Genomic DNA, 16,031 nt, shown 5'->3' on the forward strand with positions numbered 1-16,031 from the left:
GCTAGCCCCGAATATTTTTATTATTACCATTCAATCATCAGACCTCTCTTTAAGGTGTATTTTTGTGTATTGAAGCCCAGTATATGAAACAAAAGAAATATGTCAACAACGCCATTACGTGTGGCCCAGGATCCATTTCAGCACTAAAATTTTCTGACTTGCATGGAAGGTAGTGAACTCAAATCAGGCCTCTTGGCTGAATGGAAAATAGTGGGTGATTTTAAGTGACCCACAAGCGCTTGACTGCGACACTTGCTCTTGCTGAGTGTTTCCCTGGGCACCGGGCCCAGATGCTGGCAGCAGTCTGATAGCTCAGGGACTGTTTCGGCTCCAAGGAGATCATCGTAGTTTCTGGAGAGTTCTGTAAGGAGCCTGGGACTTTAAGAGAACATCCAAAGTCCTTATGGTTTTCTAGGGAATCAGGTCCCAGGTCCCCATGCCCAGAGCTCTAAAACCCCAGCACACGACCCACAGCCCTAACTTGACAGCTTTGGCACTGCAGAAGGACGGCAAGGCCCCCTGGGGATGCTCTCCAGGGCCAAGAGGAGAGCGCAGGTGCAACCCAGCTGTTGCTGTGCAAGACAGGGCCAGCTCATCACTTCCTCTTCCTCAACTGAGAGGTGCCTTCTGGACTTGTGTGGGGTTGGTGCCGGCCTCCTCCTGCTGTGACAACCATGAGAAGGGTCATTTTGTCTTCTTGTGGAGTAGTGCTGGATGTCCCTGCAGTTTTTAGGTGTGCACTTGTGTTGAAATGATGTCAAGTCAGTGTACATGTAGTCCTGGCTGCCGCCACACCTCAACCCTCTCCCAGGGAGAACAAAAGCCTTCATACATCTTAAGTTGAGAGACAAAAAAGGGGGACCATGATGGGTGACCAATTAAAATAAAAGAAAAATTTTAAAAGCATGAAGGCAAAGATTTTAAAAATTTGCATTACGTAGTTTACACAAACGTGATGATGTCACCTCCCCTGGGAGGACTACGCCTTTCTCCTTTGGGAGAAGTGGCGTGGCTTTTGGAGGGCAGGGGGCTTCCTGTCACATGACTTCTCACGATACTGGAAATGACTGCTAGAAAGAAGAGCAATGTACAATCAAGTCTTCAGCCACACTGTAGACCTTTGGGGATGCTCACCCCAACCCACTGCCATCACCTTCACCATTCCAGCTTTTAAATCCTGGAGACAAAAACACAAAAATGAAAAATAAAACAAAAAACCCAAATAAAGCCACCCCAAACTCATCTCCTTTTTTGTGCAAGTTGGGTTTTGTCAAGTTAGCAGTCCACCTAGAAGCCCTTGTGGTGGTCGTGGGAAGGGCTGGACTGGTCCTTCTGCTTGTTGATCCACACCTACCAGAAGGTGGACTGAGAGGCCAGGATGGAGCCGCTGATCCACGCTGAGTACTTACATTCAGGGGAGTGATGACCTTGACTGTCACGGGTGCCAGGGCGGTGATCTCCAGCATCCTGTCGGCAATGCCCAGTTACATGGTGGTGCATCGGGACAGCACTGGGTTGGCATATGGGTCCTTGTGGGTGTCGGCATCACACTTCATGATGGAGTTGAAAGTGGTTTCAGGGATGCCCCAGGACTCCATATCCAGGAAGGAAGGCTGGGAGAGCGCCTGAGGGCAGAAGAACTGCTTGTTGCCAATGGCGATCACCCAGCCTTTGGGCAGCTTGTAGCCCTTCTCCAGGGAGGAGGAGGAGGAGGTGGTGGTGGCCACCTCCTGCTCGAAGTCCAGGGTGATGTAGCACAGCCGCTCCTGGATGTCATGTGCGATCTCTGGCTTGGCCATGGTGGGAAAGCTGTGGTGCGCTAGCCAGTGAGGATCTTTGTAATGCAGTTGGGCTTCAGTGCTGGGTTCAGATGCAGAATGATATGGGTGAGGGCATAGCCCTTGCAGATGGGCATGGTGTGTGTGACCCCATCACTGAAGTCCATCACGATGCCAGTGGTGTGGCCAGAGGCATGCAGGGACAGCACAGCCTGGACAGCCACAAACACGGCGGGGGTATGGAAGGTCTTCAGTGTGATCTGCGTCATCTTCTCATGGTTGGCCTTGGGGTTTAGGGGGCCTCAGCAACATGGGGTGCTCCGTGGGGCACACACACAGCTTGTTGTAGAAGGTGTGGTGCCAGATCTTCCCCACGTCCTCCCAGTCGGTGATGATGCTCTGCTCGATGGGGTCCTTCAGGGTCAGGATGCCTGGCTGCCCGTGTCCATGTCCTTCTGGCCCCTACACACCATCATGCCCGGTTCTGCGGGTGCCCCATGATAGAAGGGAAGACGGCCCTGGAGGGCATGGTCGCCCACGAAGCCAGCCCAGCACATGCCAGGAGCCTTTGTCAATGCCTCAGTTCAATGTTATCATCATCCGTGGTGAACCAGGTGGTGGGTGTGGACTGGTGGCCGATTGGCTGGGGCGAGGTGCTGAGTTCCCAGGCTGGACATGCTCTCTGTGGTCAGTCCTTCACATTCCTCAAGCACATCAACTGTACTTTCTGTCTTCTGAGTTGTACCAGGCAATATCTTACCCAGAAAAAAAGCCCAGGCCTTGGGGTCATGGGATGCCATTTGCATCTGGCCCAGATCGGCAAGACCCAAACCCAGAGGGAGAGGAATCCCGGAGGAGGGAAAGGTGAATGTGCAGAGTCATTCCTAGCCCAAGCCTCCTCCATGGACAGAGGCATAAGATTGGCAGTTCCTTGCTTTTCCCTGCCTATTTGCAGGTTGGAGGGCTGGGACCTGGCTAAATGACCAATTGCAGCCAACATCCCCAGGCCTGCCAAGCAAGACATGTCAGCCTGGAGATCCAGAGACCAGAGTTCATGTCCCACCCAGTTCTTCCTCATTTTGAGGCTAGTCACATGACTTCTCTGGCTCTCGGTTTCATTTTCCTAAAAGACCATTAGCTTGGATATTTCAATGTCCAGGCAGGCCTAACAGAACTCCAGAACCATTAGAGCCAGTCGGGATTCCACTTATTCAGTAAGAGGAAGGCAAGTGAACTGTCGGGGTTCAGTGTGTGGAGGCTGGAATCAGATCCCGACTCTCCTTCAACTACTGGTTTTGGAGCAAAGGTTTTCATCTCTCTGAGCCTGCATCTCCACTTAGGAAAATGAAGATAAGAGTTGGGCTGGTGGGATGTCCCTCTACCAAGGAAAGCAAGAGACTGGCTGCAAGAAGCTCAGGACTAGGCCGGCGCCGCGGCTCACTAGGCTAATCCTCCGCCTTGCAGCGCCGGCACACCGGGTTCTAGTCCCAGTCGGGGCTCTGGATTCTGTCCCGGTTGCCCCTCTTCCAGGCCAGCTCTCTGCTGTGGCCCGGGAGTGCAGTGGAGGATGGCCCAAGTGCTTGGGCCCTGCACCCCATGGGAGACCAGGAGAAGCACCTGGCTCCTGCCATCGGATCAGCACGGTGCGCTGGCCACGGCGGCCATTGGAGGGTGAACGAATGGCAAAGGAAGACCTTTCTCTCTGTCTCTCTCTCTCACTGTCCACTCTGCCTGTCAAAAAAAAAAAAAAAAAAAAAAAAAAAAAGGCAGCTCAGGACTAGACACTGTAGGGCTTCAGCAATCCTTTACTTAGTGTTTTGTATTTTCCCAGCCTCAGATCAAGATAGGCACTGGCTAAACTTATTTCCTGATACAGCACTGCCCCTTTATATGGACTCAATTTTCCTACTGGCCAAATCATGCACTCTATAAAGTTCATTCATTCATTCAATACCAGTCAGTCACTGTATATTGAATGGACTTGGACTGAGGATGCAGAGACTATAGAATTTCTCGATTGCAACTCTAATTTGGAATGCACTTCCTTGAGGAGGAAGCACCTATTGAGCATTTAGGAAGTTCAGAAAAGTGGCCCGGTGTCACTGAGGATGCAATGATGACTCACTTCCTGCACCAGGAGTTCAGAACTTTCAAGAAGACAAAAAGCAAACACTGTGAAGCAACTTCAGGTGCATTTCCAGGCCCCCTGCCATGACCTCCACTGGGACTAATTTGCACATTTGTGATTTGCTGGGCGTTCATCTGTCAAGAGCACTCCGTGCAGCGTCTCATCAGGTTCTCACCAGCATTCACCCCAAGGCACAGACAAAGGAATTAGTTTCAGAGGGGCCAGCGACTAGCTGGTGAGAGGGAAAAGCCTGTTCTCTCTTCACTTCCGCCGCGTTAGTTTGCTCAGGTTTCTGTACTGAAGAACCACGAGCTGGGGGACTTCAACGCTGGAATTCTAACTGTCTCACATTCTGGAGAATGGAAGTCCAACCTCAGGGTGTCCGGAGGCTTGGTTCCATCTGACAGGTGCTAAAGAGACTTTCTGTGCCTCTGTCCTGGTGGCTGGTGCTTTGCTGGCCATCTTTGGTGTTCTTTAGCTTGTGGATTCTCCATTCCTGTCTCTGCTGCCTCCTTCTTTTGGTCTTTGGGCGTTCTGTGTCCAAATTTCCCCTTTTCATAAAGGCACAGCTATCTGGGGTATGGCTCACCCTAACAACCCCTCTTAACTTGGTCGTCTGCAAAGACCCTATTCCCAAATACAGTGACATTCACAGGTGCTGGCAATGAGGACTTCAATGCTTTGGGGGAGGATGCAATTCAACCCACAACACCTACCTTTGAGGCTTTGGTAGTGTCACTTGTGTCTGCTTCCCCTTCCTCCCTGAGACAACCTCAGTCAGCTTAGAGTTTGATCTCCTCCTTGCTATCCTAAATAGCTGGTGCCCAATTAATTATTGGGGTCCTTTGTTGTAGAGGAAGATCGGGAGGTGCCAGCCACTCTCCCTGGGGAAACAGAGCAGCAGGTATGAGGAGAAAGCAGGGAGAAGACCCATCACCTGTCTGTGCAAGGTCAACTATCTGCACAGTGTTACCTGTCTGTACAGTGGGGTTAAGATGAAGGAGACACTGCCTGGGATGCTTTTGACGTATAAATCAAAGAGCATCTGCGACAGGAATAACGTCACAATGACTACTGAGGATCAAATTATCTGTCAGGCACATGTATAATCTCCCTATTCCAGTGAGCAGCCTCAGAAGTAGGCCACCCATCTCATTTCACAGGTGAAACGAACTGAGGCTCTTAGAGACTGGGTTCTTGTCTAAAGCCACTGGCCCCATGACTGAACCAGCGTAGTGTCTCGCACACAGCACAGCCGCTCTGAAACAGCAGCAAATGTTGTTTTACCACGTTGCTTCCTTACCCAGGGAGTTTTTTGGGTTATAAAATCACCTTTTCTCCCTTTCTCCTCTCCTGGTGGATTCAGGATCCTGTCTAAGCCTTATTAGTTCATGTCCTGGGGCTGTGGATGATACGGGGTGAGTTGTAAGTGTGGCTAGGGCAGTTGCCACAGGCAGTGCGAACTTTTAACAAAGCCAGCCAGGACTACAGACGAGGATGCCTGTCCCGGGGGGCCGCCCTGTGTGGGTTTTCCCCAGCTAAGGGACTTTCACACTCTCTGCTCCATGTGTGGGAACTGAAGCGAGCCCAAGGTTTATTCTGGAGGTTGCTCTTGACGTTGTTGGAGAAAACACCATTGTTTCCATTGTTCCAGAGAGTGGGCTGGGGTGGCCTTTCCCAGGGACTGGGGCCTTGGGCAGGGGCTTTGGAGAGGCCAGGAAGTGTCAGCGTGTCCAGGGCAGGTGGGGCCCGAGCCAGACCCATCCAGCTTGCTTGTAGGTATTGTCCCTATTCCTCAGATGGCTACTGCTTAGGGCAATATTTTTTTCTGACAATCAAAGTAATTTTTCCATACCATGTATTTCTCTAAATATAAAGGTAATCAAAATGATTATATTTTAAACCCATAGGCCGGCGCCGCGGCTCACTAAGCTAATCCTCCGCCTAGCGGCGCCGGCACACCGGGTTCTAGTCCCGGTCAGGGCGCCGGATTTTGTCCCGGTTGCCCCTCTTCCAGGCCAGCTCTCTGCTGTGGCCAGGGAGTGCAGTGGAGGATGGCCCAGGTGCTTGGGCCCTGCACCCCATGGGAGACCAGGAAAAGCACCTGGCTCCTGGCTCCTGCCATCGGATCAGCGCGGTGCGCCGGCCGCAGCGCGCCGGCCGCGGCGGCCATTGGAGGGTGAACGAATGGCAAAGGAAGACCTTTCTCTCTGTCTCTCTCTCACTGTCCACTCTGCCTGTCAAAAAAAAAAAAAAAAAACCATAAAAGTATATATAAAATAAAATCTTCCATCTCTGGTTCACTGCCCGGAAGCTCCCAATAGCGAGGGGCTGGGCCAGGCTGAGGCCAGGAGCCTGGAACTCCATCCAGGACTCCCACATGGGTGGCAAGTACTGGAGCCGTCCTCTGTTGCCTCGCAGGCAGCACACTGGCAGCAGGAAGCTGCACTGGAAACAGAGCTAGCACTGGGATCCAGGCATCCTGATACGGGGTGCAGAGCTCCTGAGTGGTATCTTAACTGCTGTACCAAATACCGGCCCTGTGTCTCCTTTGAAGCTACATTTTAAAAATTATGAGACTATATTTTCACATTTTGGGAGCTATCGATATTCCTTCTTCCGTGGCTGCTATTTATGTGTGGTTTTTTTTTTTTTTTTTTTTTTTTTTTGACAGGCAGAGTGGACAGTGAGAGAGAGAGAGAGAGACAGAGAGAAAGGTCTTCCTTTGCCGTTGGTTCACTCTCCAATGGCCGCCACGGCCGGCGCGCTGCGGCCGGCGCACCGCACTGATTCGGTGGCAGGAGCCAGGCGCTCCTCCTGGTCTCCCATGGGGTGCAGGGCCCAAGCACCTGGGCCATCCTCCACTGCACTCCCTGGCCACAGCAGAGAGCTGGCCTGGAAGAGGGGCAACCGGGACAGAATCCGGCAGCTGACCGGGACTAGAACACGGTGTGCTGACGCCGCAAGGCGGAGGATTAGCCTAGTGAGCCGCAGCGCCGGCCCTATGTTGCTTCTTTATGGGGATGCCCTTGCAGTGTCCCTAAGCAAACTGGGGAGCACATTTGGCTCAGTGGTTTAGCTGCTGCTGGGGACACCCACGTCCCATATCCCAGTGCCTGAGTTTGAGTCCTGGCTCTGCTCCTGGGTCTAGCTTCCTGCTATTGTGCCCTGGGAGGCAATAGGTTGTGGCCCAGGATTTGGATTTGAAAAGGGAGTGGAATGGTCCCAGGAAGGAAGCATGGGGGTGAGGGTGGAGAGTGGGTGGAAGAGGGACTTGATAGTTGGAGAAAAAGCAATCAAAACAAAAGCAAAGGTGAGAGCTTTAGCCGGGCATGAGGGAGGCTGGGACAAGGGCTCTTACGGAGAGTGAGAGGGATGATGTAGGATTGGCTAGTGGCATGAGACTGCTGTGCTAACTCATGTACATGCCTCTGTGGCCACCCAGGGTGGGGTGAGGCACAGCTGTGGGCAGTCATTCTGTCAGCAGAATGGCAGGTGGATTGGAAAGGAAGAGACAGAAAACCAGTGATGAGGAGAACCCAAGTTAAGACACGGACTGGGGGAAGATGCTGGAGCCTGGAGTAGCACAGAACCCAGCTCTGTGTCATCCTGCTGCTCGCCAGCTCCTGTAGCATTTCCACTGACTTCAAGTTTTCCTCCCAACATGGGACCAAACACAGTGCGAAGACACGATTACACTTTTTGGCCAGAGCCGCCATCTTCCAGTAATTCGCCAAGATGACAAACACAAAGGGAAAGAGGCGAGGTACCCGGTACATGTTCTCCAGGCCTTTCAGAAAACATGGAGTTGTTCCTTTGGCCACATACATGTGCATTTACAAGAAAGGTGACATTGTGGACATCAAGGGAATGGGTACTGCTCAAAAAGGAATGCCCCATAAGTGTTACCATGGAAAAACTGGAAGAGTCTACAATGTTACCCAGCATGCTGTTGGCATTGTTGTCAACAAACAAGTGAAGGGCAAGATTCTTGCCAAGAGAATAAATGTGCGTATTGAACACATTAAGCACTCTAAGAGCCGAGATAGCTTCTTGAAACGTGTGAAGGAAAATGATCAGAAGAAGAAGGAAGCCAAAGAGAAGGGTACCTGGGTTCAACTAAAGCGTCAGCCTGCTCCACCCAGAGAAGCCCACTTTGTCAGAACCAATGGAAAGGAGCCTGAGTTGCTGGAACCCATTCCTTATGAATTCATGGCATGATAAATGTAAGATAAATAAAGAAGACCTAATTGATTAAAAAAAAAAAAAAGACACGATTACAGGCAATGGGAAAGGCCATTGCGGGTACAGGCAAGGTTGCAAAGGGGACTGCCCTTGAGATGTTCTCTCTTCTCCATTCTTTTTATTATTATTATTATTTTAGGGATTTTGTTATTTATTTGAGAGATAGAGTTACAGACAGAGAGTGAGAGACAAGACAGAAAGGTCTTCCATTTGTTGTTTCACTCCACAATAAGCAGGAGCTGAGCCAGTCTTAAGCTAGGAGCCAGAAGCAGCTTCTGGGTCTCCCATATGGGTACAGGGGCCCAAACACTTGGGCCATCTTCCACAGCTTTCCCAGGCCACAGTAGAGAGCTGGATTAGAGGAGGAGCAGCTGGGACAAGAACTGGTGCCCATATGGGATGCTGGCACTGTAGGCGGAGGCTTAACCTACTACACCATGGTGCCAGCCCCCTCTTCTCCATTCTACCAGCTGCAAAGCAGTTCTGTCTTATGGGTGCTCCATAATTTACCTATTTCCTATTGGGTGAAAATTTGCAAATTTTAGTTGCAAACATTGTCATCCTTAGTGCACTAAATTTTGAGAAGACATGCGAAAGTTTCTGCAGGGCATGTTCCTGCTAGTGGAAGGCTGTGTGTATTTCAGATCATGACAGCTTTGCCCAATGACTCTCCCCAAAGGATCATCTTTATTATCCAGATGACTAAGCTAAGGCACAGGGAAGTTGTGTCATAAGCCCCTGGCCATGTCAGTGATACAGTTTTATCAGAATTTGAGCCTAGGTGGGTCTAGCTTTGAATTTATGTTCTCTCCATTAGCCTAGGCTATAAATCCCCGAAATAACTCGCATGGTAACTCCTGAAGTTTGTTATTGTTTTTGTGCCTTTACCCCTTGGCAATCCACAGGAAGAGCCTTATAATAAAAGGGCCTTGGGTACCTGCTTGGGAAACAGCTAAGAAGTAGGCAGCAGGGAGGCTACATTTCACTCCAGGGTTAGCACTGGGAGGGCGCAGGGGCAACTCCCCTAGCATAGAGTTGGGGGTGGGGGTGGCACCTTAAATGTGATGGGGAATCATACTAAGTCTGCAGTTTCCAGAAGGCAACGCAGCCAGAGAGAGCCTTGGAGGGCTTCCTGGAGGGAGCATGGGTGGGGACCAGACCGCCTTCATCTTAATCCAGAAGTCTTTGATAAGGAGATGTCAGCTCCAAATTCTTCCCTGCTACCCTGGGTTCTTGGGAACATCTTTGCTCAAAGTGGTGATGGCAAGGAATTGGGAGTGCAGGTGGCAAGAGCACTATCCCCAGGTCCCCTGCGATTCACCTCCAGAAATGGCTTCCCTCCCGTTCTGCCCGGCCCCCTAGATTCTGTGTACCATCCTTATGAAGACTCAAAGTGACAATTCAGGAAGCTGGGTGCCTCCCACAGCAGAATCCAGGTGCCTGCACTACAGAGCATTGCTGGGAGGGGGGTTGGAGCAAGGCCGCCGTGGCTGGGATCCTGGCCTCTTCTCTCGGAAACCTAAGGCAAGTGATGCAAAGCCTCATCATTTGTGAAACAAGGACGGTAACGTGCCCTGTCCTGGGGCTGCTGGGAAGAGCGAGTGAAATCATCGCTGCTTCTCATCTTCCAGACTCCCCTAGGGACTGCAGTGCGCGCCGTGGACATTTGGCACAGAAGTGAATGAGGACAACAATGACCACATGGGAGGCAGGCTGACCCCAGCGCGGCAGTGTTCTGAGGCTACGTAGTCATCTAGTGCCCTGGAGCAGACGCCCTCAACACTCAAGCCGCACGTAGTCACCATTGTTTTGTTTTATTATCTCACCCAGTGTTTGCGGGGCAGGTGCCCAGGAGAGCGCCCCGGCTGGTTGGTCGCAGTCAGGATGTGGGCTGGGGCCAGGCTGTCTGAAGGCTTGATGGGGGCTGCAGGGCCTGTGTTCACAAAGGCTGCCTGCGATGTCTTTCATGGCCTAGCCTTGGAAGTCACACTGTGTCATTTCTGCAGCGTCCCGTTGGTCACACAGGTCAGCCCTGCTCAACACGGGACCGCACAGGAACACGTGTACCAGTAGGTGAGGATCATGGTGGCCACTCTGGGGGCCGGTTACACATGTTTGACTCATTTCACCCTGAGAGGCACCCAGGAAAGCTTAGCTGAGAGAGAGCAAGATGAAGAAGGGGAGTTGAGGGTGGGAGACCCAGATTTCGGAACAGGGGAGGTAGAGGGTCCAGAGGCAGTGCCCCAAGCCAGCATCCACAAGGCAAGCACAGGTCCTCCTTGTCCGGCGGCGGTGGTGTCTCTAGGGGGAGAAACCCGGTTAGCAGTGGTCTGAAAATTGTTCTTGTCTATGCAGCTTCCACCGTGGACTCTTTAGTCCCGCTGGAGACGTCTGTGAGCCACCAACTATGCAATAGCTAAGACTTGCTTACACTACTTGAAGACGGCTCTATTATGTGCAATGAAGATCCACAATGACAGTTACACGCTGTTCAGGGCACAAGAGGACATATTATTCCTGTGTGCTGAATATAGAGAGGGCGAGAGCGCCGTGAGCTGAATGTGCACGCTCCAAGCGCCATGTTATCTGCGAGTTCATTAGCATAAACACGGCACTGAGATTGCAGGAGGTGAGAGTGTGCGCCTGCTCTGCTTAGGGATGCGTCTAGAGGGACCGGGGCAGACGGGAAGCCTGTCAAGACGAGGGGGCTGGCATGGCGGGGCACACAAACCACATCCGCTGAGGCCAAGGGCATTTCCCCTGGAGAAGAGAAGACAGCCAGGGGCCTGGGAGGTGGTCACAGCCGTGAAGAGTTCTCTCGTGGACAGACTCGGGTTCCGATCCTGGACAGTTCTTCTACGTGACCCTTGATTTCTAGAGTCACTCCTGAAAGCACCTAGCACATAGGAAAGGCCTAATCCAGCGCTCAGTGGTCGGGAGAGCCCAAGAGGCAGATTCGCCTTCGGTTTAAAAATGCGGTAGCGATTGCCTTCTGCTTGGAGGAGTGACCCCAGGCTGGGGGCCCCACGGGCCTGTCCGCCCTGGATGAGCCCCCAGCGGGCTGTGTCCCATGCTCAGCACGTCACATGTGTTTTCTCACTTCTTCCTGTCGGTCATCTTAGGAAATAAATACTGTTATGTCCATGTTACAGATGGGAAGACGGAGGCTCAGCGAGATTTCAGAGCTCGCCAGTGTAGCTGATGCTGTCAGAACCTGAACCCAGACTTCTCCAACTCTCTAAGCTGTGCTTGGAATTCTGGGCTGCTGGGGCTGGGGGAGTCGGGGTGCCAGGTAAGGGTGGAGGCACTAGGAGGAGTTTGGCCCCTCAGACTCTCTCTAATTCAGAGCTTCGGGATCCTTCAGTTCCCAGCCAGCTTTGCCTCAGCCCAGCCTCCCAAGCCCTTGCAGAATAGCTGGCACGCCACTCCACCTTGCTGCTTCTGTATGCCTGGAAGCAACGAGACAGTGGAGGGGCCTCACTGGCCCCCAGATGCCATGCAAGCCCTCGCAGCAGGGCCCCGGGCGGCCAGCATCGTGCCAGCAGGAGAAGCAGAGCCTGGGATTCTTTCTTTTCTGGAGAATCTACACGCAGGACAAAAGGAGCTGTTATCCCAGCAGCTGCCTCGCTGCTGCCCGGGCCTGTGGCCCAGGTGTCACGTGCTGGCCCCATCCCTCAGCCTGCGCTCTCCCTTTGTCTGCGGGCACTCAGAGCCTGGCTCCTGCTCCTTCCTCTGACACTGCTCGGGCTCTCTCCCGGCTTCGGTCCCTGGCCTCTGCTTTTCCGAATTGAACTTGAAGCCTGGCAGACTTGGACAGCCCAGAGTCAGGCATGGGGGTGATGGGCTGGGCTTGCCTCTGGGATGCTGCTGCCTCTGGTTCCCTGATCAAGCCCTGGGACCACACCTGGACCCTGGTCCTGTCGGTGGAGGCCCTGGCACCTGCAGAGTTGTCTCCAGGCTCCTTCAGAGCTTTCCATCGCCTCCGAAACAGGTCCTGAGCCCTCGGCTAAGCCCAGCGGGCTTGCGGCCCCGGAACCGCATCCTTCTACCTGTGTCACACTCCTGTTCTACAGCAAAAGAGAACCAGCGTCTAGCGCTTCCTGTCACCTTGCAGCCATCTCCCGCCTTGGCTCAGGCGCTCACGGTCTCCACTTCACTTCAAATCCCCCTCCTATCTTCTTCACTGGCTACATCTTCCGCATTCTTCAAAACCAACCTCAGATGTCTTTCCCAAGGCCCTGGGTCCTTTCTGCTGGGCTCTGTTAGCACCTAGGGTTGACTCTCTCCCCTCACTTCTTGCATACCGGTGTGGTAGACTGGTTCTTTTTTTTTTTTTTTTTAAAGATTTATTTATTATTTATTTGAAAGTCAGAGTTACACAGAGAGGAGGGCAGAGAGAGAGAAGAGAGAGAGAGAGAGAGGTCTTCCATCCACTGGTTCACTCCCCAACTGGCCACAACAGCCAGAGCTGCGCCGATCTGAAGCCAGGAGCCAGAAGCTTCTTTCGGGTCTCCCACGCAGGTGCAGGGGCCCAAGAACTTGGGCCATCTTCTACTGCTCTCCCAGGCCATAGCGGAGAGCTGGACAGGAAGTAGAGCAGCCGGGTCTTGAAACTGCACCCATGTGGGATGCTGGAGCTTCAGATCAGGGTGTTACCCCGCTGCACCACAGCGCTGGCCCCAGTAGACTGGTTCTAAAAGGGGCCTCTTGGACCAGGCTTCCTGGGTTCAAGTCCTGACCCTGCCAGTTACCAGCTATGTGGCCTTGAGCAAGTCATTTAAAGTATGCAGTCAGCTGAGATAAATGTCTTATCTCGACAAGGCTGGGAAACACCTAGAACAAGATAGATACGGTCTTGGTGCTCAGAGAAACACATTAAAAGAACCTTGAGATCTCACCAGCCCTGGAAAACAGGTGACAGAAAGAACGGATCAATGGGGGCCAGCACTGTGGTGTATCGGGCAAAGCTGCCACCTGCAGTGCTGGCATCCCTTATGGGCACTGGTTCAAGTCCTGGCTGCTCCACTTCTGATCCAGCTCTCTGCTATGGCCTGGGAAAGCAGTGGAAGATGGCCCAAGTGCTTGGGCCCCTGCACCCACATGGGAGACCTGGAAGAAGCTCCTGGCTCCTGGCTTCAGATCAGCCCAGCTCTGGCCATTGCAGCCATTTGGGGAGTGAACCTGTAAATGGAAGACCTCTCTCTCTCTCTCTCTTTCTCTCTCTCTCTCCCCCTCTCCCTCTCTCTCTCCCTCTTCCTCTCTCTACCTTTTTGTAACTCTGCCTTATAAAGAGAGAGAGAGAGACAGACAGACAGACAGACAAAGCACTTGCAGAACCAGACCTGGAGAGCGGAGCAGCAGACATGATTCTGTGTCCGAGTTGTTCGGGAGAGACCCTTGTCTTGTGCGAGAGGTTGACCTAAGGGGCCGACCTGCTGTCTGTCCTCCCCTCTGTTCCTGACTGCAGAGAGCCCGGGGCTGGGGACGGAGCTCCTGGCTGGACTGCAAGCCCCGTATTGCTTCCTCACAGTCTCGCCTCTTTCCTGTCAGTTCTCGAGCCTGCAGCCACGTCTCCCACCTCGAAAACAAGAACAGAAACTCCCTGGGGCCCAGGGCCATCTCTGCCCACTTCCCGGCTGCCCCTGGTCTTGGGGAGAGTTTTCATTCTCTCTTCAGCCAGACTTGGACTGAACTAGCTTTCCATTGCTTCTGCTTCTGCTGTGGGTGACCCCAAAGTTAGTGGCTTAAAGTGGCACAGAGGTATTAGTTTACAGTTTTGGAGTTTGGAAGTCAAAAGGCAGGTGTCAGCAGGCTGAAATGCAGGCCGGGCTGCACTCCTCTGTGGAGGCACTGAGGGGAGTCTGCTTGCTCCCCTTAGCCCGGTGTTAGAGGCTTCCCTCAGTCCTTGGTTGGTAGCCCCCTTCCTCCATCTTCAAAGCCAATGACATTGAATCTCATCGTCCTCCTTCCACGGTCACACTTCCCTCTGCCCTCAGCTGGAACACGTTCTTTGCTTTTAGCGTCATCCGGGCAATCCGAGCCCATCCCCTCTCTCAAAGTCTTTAACCGTAGCCACACCTGCACATCTCTGGTGCGGAAGCCCACATAGGCACGGTGTGAGGGCTAGGATGGTGACATCTTCGGGGGCCATTATTCCACTCACCCTCACTAATTATTTTTTTTAAGATTTATTTACTTTACTTGAAAGTCACAGTTACACAGAGAGAGGAGAGGCAGAGAGAGAGAGAGAGAGAGACAGAGAGAGAGAGAGAGAGAGAGGTCTTCCACCCACTGGTTAACTCCCCAGATGACTGCAATGGCTGGAGCTGTGCCGATCTGAAACCAGGAGCCAGGAGCTTCTTCTGGGTCTCCTACGTGGGTGCAGGGGCCCAAGGACTTGGGCCATCTTCTTTATTATTATTATTATTATTGACAGGCAGAGTGGACAGTGAGAGAGAGAGACAGAGAGAAAGGTCTTCCTTTGCCGTTCGTTCACCCTCCAATGGCCACCGCGGCTGGAGCGCTGCAGCCGGCACACTGTGCTGATCCGATGGCAGGAGCCAGGTACTTCTCCTGGTCTCCCATGGGGTGCAGGGCCCAAGGACTCAGGCCATCCTCCACTGCACTCCCTTGCCACAGCAGAGAGCTGGCCTGGAAGAGGGGCAACCGGGACAGAATCCAGCGCCCCGACCGGGACTAGAACCTGGTGTGCCGGCGCCGCTAGGCGGAGGATTAGCCTAGTGAGCCGCGGCACCGGCCGGGCCATCTTCTACTGCTATCCCAGGCCATAGCAGAGAGCTGGATCGGAAGTGGAGCAGCCCGGTATTGAACCAGCGCCCATTTGGGATGCAGGTGCCACAGGCGGAGGCTTTACCCGCTATGCCACAGTGACAGCCCCATACCCTAATTCTTCAAACACTTTCTGGCTTCTGGAATGCCACTCTTAGATGGCTTTTCTCCTGTTAATCTGGTTTCAGCTTTCCCTATATGACTTTCCTCTTCAGCTGAGCTTATATTTTTTAAAAAATTATTAATTTGAGGGGCAGGCGCTGTAGCGCAGCAGGTTAACGCCCTGGCCTGAAGTGCTGGTATCCCATATGGGTGCCGGTTCTAGTCCTAGCTCTTCCTCTTCCAGGCCAGCTCTCTGCTGTGGCCCGGGAGGGCAGTGGAAGATGGCCCAAGTCCTTGGACCCCTGCACCCACATGGGAGACCAGGAGGAAGCACCTGGCTCCTGGCTTTGGATTGGTGTAGTTCCGGCCGTAGTGGCCACTTGGGGGGTGAACCAATGGAAGGAAGACCTTTCTGTCTCTCCCTCTCACTGTCTATAACTCTGTCAAATAAAAAAAATTAAAAATTATTAATTTGAAAGGGAGAGAGAGAGAGAGAGAGAGAGAGAGATCTGCCATCTTTACTCCCCAAATACCCACAACAACCAGGATTGGACCAGGCCAAAGCCAGGAATCTGGAACTCAGTGTGAGTCTCCTTTGTAGCTGTCAGAGACTCACCCACATGAGCTATAACCTGCTACCTCCCAGGTCTGTCAGACTGAAGTCCACAGCGTCATCCAGGTCTCCCACATTGGGGCAGGGGCCCAAGCACTTTGGGCCATCCTGCTTTCTCAGGTACATCAGCAGGGAGCTGTACCAGAAGTGGAGCAGCCAGGACTCGAACCAGCACCTGTGTGGGATGCCAGTGTTACAGGCATCTGCTTAACCTGCTGTGCCACAGCCCCGGCCCCACGAAGTCATCCTTGAGAAATAACCTTTTCTTCCACATCGTTTCCTGTTGGGGCACAACTTCTGTGGACTGTATATCCAAAGCAAATCTTAAGACTCCGTTGGTGGGGCCGGCACTGTGGTGCAGTGGGTTAAAGCCCTG

General features: G+C 52.8%; 1 protein-coding gene and 1 pseudogene across 1 annotated transcript; one reads left to right on the top strand and one right to left on the bottom strand.

Annotated features, from left to right (window-relative positions):
• Positions 1-1,287: 1,287 nt before the first annotated feature.
• On the bottom strand, positions 1,288-4,951 carry LOC100352654 (actin, cytoplasmic 2-like; annotated as a pseudogene).
• A 2,668-nt stretch (positions 4,952-7,619) lies between these two features.
• On the top strand, positions 7,620-8,166 carry LOC138849982 (large ribosomal subunit protein eL21-like). Its single transcript, XM_070075480.1, has one exon. The coding sequence runs from the start codon at positions 7,645-7,647 to the stop codon at positions 8,125-8,127; it is 483 nt and encodes a 160-aa protein (XP_069931581.1). The 5' UTR covers positions 7,620-7,644; the 3' UTR covers positions 8,128-8,166.
• The last annotated feature ends 7,865 nt before the right edge of the window (positions 8,167-16,031 follow it).

The sequence above is a fragment of the Oryctolagus cuniculus genome, chromosome 6 (genome assembly GCF_964237555.1).
Source record: "Oryctolagus cuniculus chromosome 6, mOryCun1.1, whole genome shotgun sequence".
Classification (NCBI taxonomy): Eukaryota; Metazoa; Chordata; class Mammalia; order Lagomorpha; family Leporidae; genus Oryctolagus; species Oryctolagus cuniculus.

Excerpts from the sequence above, each read along its gene's own strand:
- LOC138849982 (XM_070075480.1), top strand. The coding sequence starts at position 7,645 with ATGACAAACACAAAGGGAAAGAGGCGAGGTACCCGGTACATGTTCTCC.